The 13,125-nt window shown below is 47.2% G+C and overlaps 1 protein-coding gene across 1 annotated transcript; it reads left to right on the top strand.

The window, feature by feature from the left end:
- Positions 1–88: 88 nt before the first annotated feature.
- On the top strand, positions 89–7,942 carry PPP1R15B (protein phosphatase 1 regulatory subunit 15B). The gene is made up of 2 exons (XM_009972912.3): positions 89–1,862; positions 4,864–7,942. Exons 1-2 carry the CDS (start codon positions 297–299, stop codon positions 5,074–5,076), a joined length of 1,779 nt encoding a protein of 592 aa, XP_009971214.3. The 5' UTR covers positions 89–296; the 3' UTR covers positions 5,077–7,942.
- Positions 7,943–13,125: the final 5,183 nt, after the last annotated feature.

Here is a 13,125-nt window from a genome sequence, read left to right as displayed (position 1 = left end):
GCCTCTTCCCCAGAGAGACGGCCTCTTTGTCCAATGGGAGGCGGCGGCGCTGTGTGACGGCAGAGGAGTGGGCGGGCCCCTCCCCTCCCGGCGGCGGCGGGAGGGTTGAGGCTCTGGGCGCGCCCCCGGCGCCGCCATTTTGTGCCGCCGCCCGCAGCAGGATGGAGTCGAGACGCCGAGACGAGCCGCCCGCCTCCCCCCTCTGCCCCGCAGCCCCTCGACGGAGCGCCGCTCCGCAAGACCGACCGCACCGCTGGGAACGCTGAAGAGCCTCCTTGTGCCCGCCGCCGCCGCTCATGGAGCCGAGCGGTCGGGAACGCGTCGGCCCCGGCTTGGGGCGGGCCCGGTTGGGTTTCGCCGCGGCCTGGCCTAAACTGGCCGGGCCCAGCGCGGCCCCCGCCGGCGCCTCGCCTCAGGCGAGCCCTCCCTTCTCGTGGCTGCGGCTGATGTCGCAGCTCCTCTCCCCGCTGCCCGCTTTGCTGCAGCGGCTGCTGCCCGGCCCCGCGCTGAGCAGTGCCCTCTGCCCCGCCGCCGGGCCCGCCAAGGGCCCTCAGCCGCCGCTGCTGCTGTCGGAGCCGGCCGCCTCGCAGGACTGGGCCGATGAGCCTCTGCCGTGGCCGGAGGAGCCGCTGGAGAAGGGGCGAGAGAACGGCACGGAGCCCCCGCCGGATATTTGGAGAACCGGGCTGGCGCGGAGCAACCTGGTGTCTTTGCCCGTCCCGCGTGTGCACTTGTACGTGGTGGGCCAGGAGCAGGGCCAGGCTTGCTGCGCCGGCAAGAGCCATCTGCCCCAGCCCCTGCGAGCCGAGGTCCCCGCCGAGGCCTGGCGAGGCTGCCCTGCCCGGGGCGGCTTGCCGGAGGTTGAGTTCCTCCGCAGCAAGCGCTTGGCTTTTCTCCAGCGGTGGCGTTTGGCGAGCGGTGGCCTGACCGTGCCGGACCTGGACCACGGCTATCACAGCCTGGAGGAGGAGCAGCAACAGCACAAGGGCGTTTGGCAAGAGGAGGTAGGGGGACGGCGGGAGCAGCGGTGCGATGCCGGGGAGTTGAAGAGGCTGGAGGAGCCCGACGACGCCGGGAAACAACACGGAGGTGGTCCCTTGGAGCAGGAGGGGATAAGGGGTTCAGCTGAGAAGGGGCCACTTGAGAGGGAAGCCTTGTCTGAAGAGGATGATGAGGACTCCGAAATAGAGCAAAACCTTACCGTTTCGGTCAGACCTGCCTGTGCAAATAAACTAATAGACTATATCATAGGGGGAGTTTCCAGCGGGGAGGAGAGTGCAGATGATGAGGATGACTGGGATGATGATGATGACGGCTTTGATAGCGAAGGGCTTCCCTCTGATTCAGATGCCGGTAGCCAGGATGGGGAAAGGCTTCATCTCTGGAATTCCTTCTACAGTTTGGATCCCTACAACCCTCAGAACTTCACAGCCACCATTCAGACATCTTCCAGCGATCCGGGAAAGGATATGTCGGACATGGAAGAGGAGGAGGAGGAAGATGATTCTTCATGGGCAGACGAGTCTTCAGGTTCTTCTCACCCTAGTTCTGAAGAGGAGGACGAATGGGACTGTAGCAGTGTGGATGAGGCAGAAAACTTGAAACTTTGGAACTCGTTCTGTACCTCAGATGATCCGTATAATCCTTTAAATTTCAAGGCAGCCTTTCAAACAGCAGAGAAAAAAGGGACGCCTGGTTTAAAAGGAGCAGAGAGGCCGAGTGTGGTCACTTCTGAGCATAGTCACTTAACTGTCTGTCGGTTGGAAACTGTGCAGTTGGAAAAACATAACTGTGGGGTCACTGACTTTGTGCAGCATGGCATTCTTTCTGGTGAGAAATGTAGAAGTACCAAGCGGAAAAAGGTATATACTTTGTTTATGTTTTTGTGTTTTGGGGATGCTTAAAAAAAAAAAAAAAACAAACCCACATTGCACTAAGTAGTATGTGAGTGGGTGAGGTCACCTGTGCCAGGACTCCAGCCACGGTGGTGGGCAGGTCATCCCCCCATGAGCCTATGGTCTAATTATTTGTCTGAAATGAGTGTGCCTCATCCTTTACACGTGATGGTAGATTTTGTAATTCAGTGACACAGGGCAAGTAATTTTAAATGTATTTTCTAGACTTAAATTTTCCTTTTAAGATGCAGTTTTCATTCTGTGTCTGTGTGTGTTGTCCCGTAGTTTTCGTCATCAGAGAAACAGATGAGAACTATGACGTAAGTTTTTCCTCTGGAAAGTACCCGTTAAGAATAATGTTGATAAAGTATTTTAGGACCTCTGCGTATGCATAGTGTAATCGAGATTTAAAGCATTTAAACATTTTAGAACTTGTAACAAGCCTGCTTGAGTTACAAACGTCTTTTGGAGTAGGAAGAAGTCTTCAGTTACGGGTTAACACATGCTACAGTAAACCGCTGAAGTTTCAGTATAAAGTATAGTAATACTCCCATTTCCATTTAAAAGACTTTTTATTCATTGGGCGTTTATATAAAGGGTGTAATCTGGAGCTGGACTTTTGAGCACAAACTGGAAATGTAATGTGTTTGAGGAGTATGTGCATTAAAAAACTTTTAATATGTGTGCTAGGATTCAGGTAAATTTTAATAAATTCATCCTCTCATAAATTTTGTGATGCTACAGATGTACAAGATGGATTTTCAGGCATGATGTCTGTGTCTTGCCTGATACTTCAAACATTTGTATGAGTAACAGCTTGTGATGAGGAGTGCCAGGGTAATATACTAGTGTAACAAGTTATCAAAATAGAAAACTTGTATAATGCTTGTTTTAGCTTTCTTAGAGTGGGAAGATTTGTTTGCTCCTTTGAGAGCCTGGCTCAGAGGGAACTTCATACCTGTTTTTGTTAGGGCAAGTAGCGTTTACAAACTAATGGTTCACACAGGACAAACTATTATATTTTAATATAATTGGAAAATACACAAATAGTTCCCACAAGAGGTCCTCTTTAACTGACAGCATCTGTCTGAAATGCTGCAAGGTAACAATGATGAGCCCTGCTATATAAGTTCATACTGCAGTGACCTAAAATATTGTTGTGTGTTGGGGACATGGACTTACCAGTAGTAATTTTTGGACTGATTTGTTGTTTGACTCTGTGTAATCTATTGACATGGTGAAAGAACAATGATCTAGATGCAATATTTAGCATGACGTTACAAAATCCAGTAATTGTGCCCAAGGGTGTCTTGGACTGATGTAAAAAGGATGTAAGGTAGGAACTCGCAAAGGGATAGGCTGATGTAACAGCTCCATGTGCTTGAAAGCAGATACTTAATTAGGCCCACCCGCAAAACAGAGCAGAGGTTGCCCAGCAGTGACTGAGGTGTTCCCAGGAAATTTTTGAGTTACTCATCCTGCTCAAGCTTATTTCCTATTGGGCATCCTGCAATCAAACATCAACAATATCCATGTTTGTAAAGTCAGAAAACCTGGAAGCATTATGAGTTGGCAAATGCCTTGACACTCTGCGAGAACATGTGGGGTCTGATGCCTCTGCTTTCACAGACAACTCAGCAGTAATTTGGGATCACTGCACTAGAACTACATGACTTCTGGTTTCACACAGTCTCTTGTGGCTCTGTATCCTCAACTGCTGATTATTCGTGGAGGTCACCTCCGCTGTAACTGTTATCTTCATGTTTTCTGTGAAGGTCAAAAGATGGCTCTGCTACAAAACTCAATATCGCTCTACACTCCTTATTGTGTTATTGTGAGCTCCAGATGAAACTAGGGTTCTGTGTTAATAAAACATTGGAATGCGTTTTTTTGTACCTCCCCACGTTTTTGCCTGACCTTCCAGAAGTAGCTGTCCTGCAGCAAATTCAGTGGAGTTGTCTGTAACAACAGTGTTTGGCTTGTCTTCAAGAATCAGTCCTAGTCTGAGAGTTGATGGATGCTGACAGCTAGTTATTTTGTCCTTCGGTTTTGTGCTTTTTGTACAGCTAAATGAAAAGCAGTACATAATTCAGTAGGAGCCTGAAATAGTCTGGCTTTTTGCTTATTGCTTGATAACAGAAAGACTTAAATCCTTAGTATAGTAATAGTCTAAATACTGTCAAGGTTAGATCCTGAGCCTATAAGTTTATTTTCTTAAAATAGCTTAATAGTTCTTAAAAATAGCGAAAAGTGAAAGTTTTCTTATTTAAAGTGCCATGACTTTGACTTCATTTCCTTGCATGAACTTAAAAACGCTGGAATTTGATACCAGCTCTAAATAGATGAGTTTGTTCCAGTCACGTAGTGATGAGTGTTGCTTCCTTATATGTAGCGTAGTGCAATTTCTTTTCCTGGTACTGAAGTACAAGCTGACTCACATGATCGCTTACTCTACAGAACAATTATGATTTTTTTTTTTTTTTTTTAATTACGTAAGCTTCAGTAATCAGAGGTGTTGGCCAGTAGCATATTTCTAGCCTTAAATGAGTGTCTTGGCATGTCCAACTGAGCAAACTGCTTGAGCTGTATCTGTGTAAGGTTGTAACCCAGTACTGATACTGGGGGCGGGGGGGGCGTTGTTATTTCACAGGGAACACTGTGTTATCTGCTGTCAGCAGAAAGAGGCCTCCTAGGCCACAGTTTAGAAATGCTGTAGGAGTTTGAGCTCTACTTTTGGTAGAGGGGGAAGTCAGCAACTGGTCACTTTTAAGGCTGAGAGATAAAGTACACTCTCTCCTAGGTGGTGCAGAGACCTAGCACGAACTGGGAGCCATATTTGAGGTTTCTTGCTGTTTTAGGCATTTTATAACTTTTGTTAAAAAATTAAAATTCTATGTGCAAATAAGTAGTAAGCTTCTTTTGCATGAGTGTTTAACTAATGCTTTACTAAATGACTTGTCTTTTCCAGGTAACCTTCCTTGAAAAAGTTACTGAGTATTACATAAGCAGTGAGGAGGATCGTAAAGGACCCTGGGAAGAGCTTGCACGAGATGGATGCAGGTTCCAGAAACGTATCCAGGAAACAGAAGAAGCCATAGGATACTGCTTCACAACAGAGCATAGACAGAGAGTATTTAATAAACTCCAAGAAACCTACTACAAGAGGATTGATCTCTTCTAGCACCTTAAAAGATCTGGTAGTTGTGTGACTCGATAAGCGCTCATGAACATCTTCAAAACAAGTGGCAGCTGCATGTGCTATTTTGAAATGGGGAGAGAAGTGGGATTTCAACACTGCTTTCCCAGCTCGATGTTCAGCCAGCGAATATATCTGTGTGTCCCATTTTGATACCCAGACAAAATCTTTTGAATAACATCAAGGGTAAGGGTGGTATAATTGCATTCCTTTTAAGTAACACTTGAGAAACAGACTGCTTTAGGTTAAATCCATTCCAAAAATGCCTTGTCTGCCGTATGTTGAGAAGTGGTGACTATTAAGTTGGATTTTTGCACTTTGAAAAAGCAAAACCTATTTTGAAGGAAATATTTATGGGGCTCAGAACCTAGTTATTGCAGTTTTGATTTAAAGTTTCTAGAGGTGTGTGCTATTTTCTTGTGGTTCTCCATTTTCTCTAACTTGTACAAAAGTCTCTAATTTCGTTAGCTAATAACATTAACTTTATTATGCAAAACAGGTAGTTTATTCTTTTTAAGATCCCAGGTTTGCATGGAATCTAGTATTTGTGTGTTTATGTAATGCGTTGATGTTGTAATATTTAAGTCTAGCACACTGGGGGATTCAGGGGAACTCTGGTGCACTACAAGCCCTTTGGTCTGTCTTTATTTAAATAATACCTTTACCCAGTACTGTTCCAAAGGGTGTTGGCTGCTTGTGCACCAAACCTCTCTGCTTTCAGGGCAATGAAAGGCCTCATCCCGATCGATAAAGCTTCAAGGTATGTATCAAGGCTCTGGCCGATAGTTTGAATTTAGGTAGCCACGCACAGGGAACTAGCCCCTAGGGTTGTGTTTTTTTTTTTTTTTTTTTTAGTTAATCTTAGAGTAACTTTGCCGTAATTGATTCTGTTTTCTGAAGATGGATTGAAGTGGAGGATTCTTCCTGTTTCTTGTATCCAATATGCTCGTTTGGTACTTGTAAGGAGAATTATCTTTGACTTACAGAAATGTAAGGCTACAAATCGCTACATTCTTTACCAAAAGCCAGTATTAATACCTCTATGCGTCTGCACTTTTGTTCATCTGGTACCAAAATAACATTTCACGTTGGGGTCTGAAAGTCGAGGTCCTCAGTGGAAGGAAAACACTCCTTACTTATGTTCTAACTTAAAATGTTTAATTGTTGTTTCAGTCAAAATAAAAAAGCATATCCAAATGGTGCTGTGTTTGGACCTGAAGGATGTTGTGCAGCTGTTATCCAGGCAGGTACAAGGTCATGCAATGGAATAAATATCAAACATCAAAGAACTCTTATCTGTTTGCACGAAGTCGCATGAATAAATGCTTTGCTACTTGGTTCACTCGGCTGAGTAGAATTGTTTCCCTGTGAAACCTAAAAGCACTTTGGATTTGTCATCTGACTAATGACTTCAATTTTTTGTTAGAAAATTACATACACAGAGGAGCTTCACAGAGATTTTCTGAATTTTTGCTTTATTGTGCCATCTTTTTGGCCATCTCTTAATTCTGTCTCAAAAGTTTCATACTTTATTCTTATTGCATGAAGTATGTTCTTTGTATTTAAAAATTACCTTTCTCTGCTACAGGTGTTACAATTAAGATATTCCAAGGGTTAACAGTGAATTACAGCAGAGTTGTCCTGTAAACTTAAAATACAGCCAAAACTCAAGCAGCCTTACAGGGTGGCTACTTGAAAGCAATGCAGCAATGCTCTTTTTCATCCCCATGGCATAAAAAAAAAGATTCTTCTTCCCTGCAAAAGATAATTTTAGTTGTGAAATCGTAATTCTAATTATGCCCTCAAATCCTGTGAAATAACTTCTGATTTCTAGGAGTTAATTTACCTGTATCACATTTGATGACAAGTGTTCTGCTTTTTTGTTTAGAAGGCATGCAGGATGATAAATGTAGAATTGCAATAGAAAATCTGTTTGACTTGTGGTCCAAGTGTGACTGATACATAAAAATGCTGTTTGTTGCTCTTGGTAAAATATACTATAGTAATTTTTCCACGACTCTCCTAGTTTCTTCAGTCTTGGAGAACTTGGTGCTTCAGTTACTCTGGACAACTCGCTTTACTGGTGCTTGTAAGAAGTTTTAGAGTGATGTGAACTAACACCTGCAAATACTGATCCACTGTTTGCAGAGGCTTGGGAAAGGCTACAGCTGGAAACGAACAGGATTGACAAATTGGATATAAACTACATTAAAAACTGCTACTGCCAAAGTGCTTCTAACATTGGAAAATTATTTTTTTCCAACATGGAGTTTATCAAGCGCCGTGTTCTGACAGTGCTGATTATCCCTGAAAGGTACCTGCTTGGGTAAGCTTTTCCCCCCTCTCAAACCTCACATTCTGAAAGTATCCACTGTAAGGTGAGAGGAAATTAACACTAAATTCATCACTGTAAACATCACCTTAAAAGCAAGCTAAGCTTGATTGTCACCATTTTCCTTATATCTTAAAATGATCATACAGGATGTGTACACGTGTAAGTGCTTTGAGTGAAACAGTAATAATAACACTTGCTGAACTTTAAATCAAAACTGTAATTATCAGATTTTATTTTTGTATAATTTAGAGAAAGTTAGAAAACCTTCAGCATTGGCTTTATACAGATTTTAATTGATTTGTGTCAAGTTTGTTGGGTTTTTATATCTAAAGTTATATTTCTGTACATAATAAAACTATTCAGAACTAATCTGTAAATTGTAATAAAGATATTTGCAAGATAATGCCAAATTGTTTTTCCTTGAAAGAACTTACGGGAGGCGTCAGGTGACTCTGCAAAAGCACGATTCATGCATGTATGTTTGGCTTTATGAGAATATTAAATATTTGTTTGTCACCTTTGGTGTTTCAGATGAGGTTATGGTAATTTAGAAGCAGGCACTTTCCCCTGTGAATATTCTTCTGAACCAGTAAACGCATGATCATAAGGGCTCCTTGTACTAATGAATCTTTTAAACTAAAATACAAAGTGTGCAAGTGCAATTAGTTGTATTCAAATCAGGTGTTGGCTTGGTGTAAACAGGGATATTAATATTTTGTTGCCTTAATTGAAGCTGAGTATTGAGATTTGGTTTCGGTTTGCTCACTGGTTAACATAACTTTAAATATGAATACTCTATGGTTTTGAAGGTATTTCAAGGGTGGTTTTGAAGTATTTTCAGGCTTTGCACCGAAACAAATTTGAGGTGTCGCCCTGTGAGTAGAAGCGACTCAAAGGTGCCAAACATCTGAGTTTCTTCAGTTAGAGAAGAGCCAGAATGCTTCCCTGTGTTTTGCCACGTAGCGTTGGCCTATAACGCAGTGAATGATTTGTTCCCTTGTTTATGTTTTTTAATGAACTTTGGAGTAAAATGCTTGGTGAGGAGCTCCGAATCTGCGAGAGGTGGCAATGCCCAGTGACAATCCCTGCACAGCGTTATCCCACATAATTATGCTTAATGAAGGGTGGGTTTTTTTGTTGTGTAAAGCCGAATCTACCACTGTGGGGTTTAGGCTGTGATTCTGGCCCAGCCCTGCCTGCCTGTGAAGCTGGAACGCCTCGCAGGAGGCGGCTGGACCTTTGCCGGGCGGGCAGCGGGGGGCCAGAGCAGCGGGACGTGGGCTTTACACCTCGGAGTTACGGGGTGGAGGGGCCTGGAGGGGTTTGCAGGCACAAACCGGCTTTTCCAGGGGTTCCCGGGGCTTATTGGGGAATGAGCCCGGTCAGGGTGGGCGTGAGGATTGTGGCCTCAGCCTGAGCCCTGCTGGCGAGCTGCCTCTGGAGCAGGAGCTGCCTCTGGAGCAGCGGTACTGGCGACCAGTGTCATGACAGGTGTCACCCTGGTCACGACGAGTGTCACCAGGAGCTCTGCTCCTGCTCACAGCATAGGAATCTCAGGAATGAGTTGGAGGGCAGCGGGTGGGTCACGCCTCTTCCAGGGCGAGGTTTTTTGGGGGGGGAGAGCTGTCGCGTCGTTTTGTTTAGGCCTCGAAGAAAAGTCCTGCTCAAAGCTCAGGCCCGGGATGGTGCTACGTGCTATTTGCTCTTGCAGCACGGGCCAGGTCTCACCCTGCGCTTACGTGTTGTTGGGGCATCTCTAAAACACCGTTTGGGCAGTGTTTGTTTCTGTGAGAGCGTTGTGGGTAGAAAACTGCTGGACTAGACAAGGAAAAACTTTGTTTGAACTTCCTGCTTTCACTATTGAAAACAATGAACAAAGCTGAACACGGTGAACATAATAACGATGGTGGTTTTCCTAAGTGTTTTTTTTAAAGTAATATTCACCTGTTCTGTTCTAAAATCTGCCTTAAAAACAAACATTGTAATTTCTCATTATTCAGTGAGATAGCTGAAGAAATACAGTTAGTGTGCTAAATGAAAGCTTCTGTGTATCTGGCAGTGGTGCATCCAGATGCCATCTGGAATGTAGAAATCCTGCTGGGATTTCTTTATCCTATCAGCGCTGAGGTCTGCAGTTGGAGCTCAGTTGACAATTCATCTGTGTTAGAGTAGAATTGTTCTTGCTCTGATAGCTGTATCTTCTCCACGGGACTCAAGAACTTGTTAGTCAGCAAAGCACATGGGGAGTAAATAAGCTGCTATCTGTAGTCACTACTGACTGCGTCCACTAAAATGCCATTTGCAAATTAATAGTGCTGCAGAGCTGGTTTGGTCCCGCAAAAGCAAGTTTCTCCTGAAACTGCCAGGCAGGAGAAGGCAATGACACTGAATCACGATGTGATTGCAATTCCAGGGAGAGTCGGCTGCTCTCCAGCCGCACGGCCTCGACCCCATGGGCTGTAACTCGGGTATAATCCAAGGTTTATTCCAGCATGTGTGGTGGGGGGGGGGAAATGAAGTCCTGTAAAAGCTATCCATTAGTCTTGAGGGTATAAAGTATTAGAGCCCATTAGTAGCAGGCATCCATCTGCCGCTCCTGCTAATGCTCACGATAAGACTGTTAGCAATAAAAACACTGCCTGCTTTGTAGCTGCCCCAGCTGCATGAGCACATCGGATATTCCTCGCTTCCCTTGCCTGGCTGTTGTTTTTGGGATGGCACGTGGCGTTTTGCTGGATGTCTTCATTCTTCCTCTTGCAATCACTAGGTGTGTTCCTTCACACACACACACACACACACAAAAATAATAATAATCCAACAAAACCCTCTGCCTGTAGAAATGTACTGTGGGGGGGATCCGGCTCCGGCAGACGGGCCTCAGAGCTTCGAAGCGGTGGTGGGAAAGGAGCAGAGTTTACTGTGCTCCCTTTCTCAGCACATCTTACTGAGTCAAGGGCCAAACCTGGTTTGCACAAGCCTACCAGCTGGTGCAAAGAAGCTGCTGCAGATAAATTCCTGCTGTCTTTGTCACGGGTACAGTCTGGACAGCTCTGACTGGTACTATCTTAAGCTAAATCTAAATGCTTGTCTTTGGGGAAGATAGCTGCCACAAGGAAGAAGTGACACAGACAGAGCAAAGCAAAAAAAAAAAAAAAGTCCTGCTTAGACAATGACCTTGCTGCTCGATGGGTCTGTGGAGGTTTGTGTAATGGAAGCAGCGTGTTTAACATTGCTCTGGGGCTGCTGTTCCTCCCTGGCTGCTGCGTGAGAGGCTCCCGGCCCCGTGGGAAACGCCGGCTAGCTTCCTTCCCCGTCACCCAGGGACGAGGCACCTCGTCACAAACAGAAAATCCCTGCCGCCTGCTGCCCTGCATGCAAAGAGCCGCCTTGGGCTGCGAGCGGCTGGGATACGGTCCCAGGGCTCTCGCAGGGATTTTGTGCTGAGAAGAAACAAAAACCCAGCAGGGACATTTGGATTCAGCACCTTTTCCTCTGCTTACGTACCCTGCTTCTTGGTTTAGGCTTGCCGTTTCAGGTTGCTGAGATAATTTAGACCAGAGCTGAGGTTAAGCAAGGCTTCTGGCGAAGGGGAAGCAGGAGCAGGTTAAAAAGATTTCACTTCTAGAGCCGGAGGGATGTTTTGCTGGCAGCACTCCATGCCTCCTCCCATGCCTGCTGTTGGGAGCTATGGTAACGAGCTGTACAAGGGTTTGGAGTTCTCGGGTGGATGTGGGAGCGGTGGGTTGCTGTGCCTGGTGGTAAACGTGTTACTCAGATTGGTGATAAAAGGCTGTTAAACATCTGCTTGCAATCTGGGTGTCTGGGCTCCAGCGTCCCAGCCCGGTAGGATCCACAGAGCAGCACCCACCAGCGCTCCCGGCAGTGGCGTTCCCTGGCACCATCTATCAAATTACAAGCAGTTTACAACCAGACATAAAGAATATGAAGCAATTAGCTTTTTTTTTTTTTTTTTTTTTTTTTTGCTTAGCAACTCTCTCTCATTTGAGGTCATTGCCGGTCTCTCTGCTCGAGCTGGGAAAGCCAAGAAGGAGCAGTGTGCTCCTGCCTGTCCTGGCATTGCGATGCACCCGGGGGGAGTGCGATGGCCATCGTGTCCCCAGCCTGGTCCCCCCGTGGGGCTTTTGAGCAGTTGGAGGGGCAGCGTGTGGAGCAGAGGGGAGGGAGGAGCTGCCAGCTTGAAGTTACAGGGGACGGACTGCTGTCCAGTGACAGTGGGAGAGGGGGGCACGACGTGCATCTTGGGGTGCGCCAGGTTGGGTCCGGCGGAAGCGCTCGGCGGTTTTATTTCTGGTCTTGTTTCTGGGGATGCTTTTGTCCAGGAGATGGTGCCAGAACCGTGCGGCAGCGCGGGCCCCGCAGCCAGCGGTGCTGCCAGGGCCACCCCAAGGTGCTCGTGGCCCAGTGGGTCCCCCCGGCTGTCCCCCCTGCGAGCCCCTTCCCACCCTCCCCTCCGCGGTGGCCCGGAGGCGCTCCGCCGCTTTGCTCTGAAGCCAGAGCATCGGGGCGGGCCAGGCAAATGTGGGGCAAGTGCCGTAACCATCCCTTTCTGTGCAGAAGCGTCCGGTTTTGTGACATTCCTAACGTCTGACCCGCGAGGGCTCCACGCAGGAAACTTCCTCAGCTTTCGTTCGCTTTCCTCGGCAGGGCGGCTCACCCACGACGGGCTGGGTGTCAGGCAGCGGCGGGGGCCAGCCCCCCTCCCTGACCACAAGCCCCAGCAGTGCCTGTGTCACGCCGTTGCTCACCCGGCGCTGCCCTTTTCCGCGTGCTTCGCTCCCTTCGCCTTTTGTTCTCGGCGTGGTCCCACGGTGGCTCGAAGCGAAGGCTCGGCGCTGCGTGGAGGGAGGAGGAGGAGGTGGCTGCCAGTGGCCGGGCTGCTCCTGGCACGTTGGCAAACAAAATCCTTCTGCCCAAACCAGCACCTCGCACACCAGGGTGACCTGGGGCCCCTGGGCTGGCCAACAGCCGCGCGTCTCCAGAGGACGGCCGATGTGCTGAAGCTGTTTCTCGCTACAGCAAATTCCTCTGCTGGGTATTTGCTCCATCTCCATGCCTGGTCCTGATGCAAATCCATTTCCCCACGAGTGGGCTTCTGCTCTCAGGATCATCCCGTGGGAGACCAGGGCCTTCCGCGTCCCTCCATGTCCCCGCTAAAGGAAGGACATGGGACAGAGGTGGCAGTGCCCGATGCTGTGGGAGCCACCCTGGGACCAGCAGTAGAAACGCTGAATATGGGTGGTTTTGCAAAGAAAACTTTGGTTTGTGCCTGCTTGCTGTCCTCTTCCTAACCTGAATGGTTGCGAACAAGGAGCTTTTAAAAGGATTTTAAACCATATGAAAACAAAAAGCCCCACTGGTATTTCCCCTTTGAATTTCCATTGGATTAAGATGGAAAGAAATAGGGGAAAAAAATTCTCTTGTGGAAAGCAATAAAAGCTGATTTATTTACCTGGCAGGAGAGAGCCTGGAGCTGCTCAGGATTCTTGGCTGGAGGTCCTACAAAGCCCTCCAACAACCTCAGCATTATTTGCCCCAGGGGCTGCACCAGCTCCTTCTCCTTTCTGATGCTGGTGTCTGATGAGTCGGTTTTGCCCTGGGCTGGAAGGTGAGGGCCCTGCACAGCAAGCTCCTAACCCTGGGACGGCGGGGCGGGCTTGTTCGCTTCTGGTTCTCTTCAG

Source organism: Tyto alba, unplaced genomic scaffold (assembly GCF_018691265.1).
Source record: "Tyto alba isolate M040663 unplaced genomic scaffold, T.alba_DEE_v4.0 Super-Scaffold_30, whole genome shotgun sequence".
Lineage (NCBI taxonomy): Eukaryota > Metazoa > Chordata > Aves > Strigiformes > Tytonidae > Tyto > Tyto alba.
Note: the sequence above shows the minus strand (reverse complement) of the source record. Positions and strands in the feature narration are given on the sequence as shown.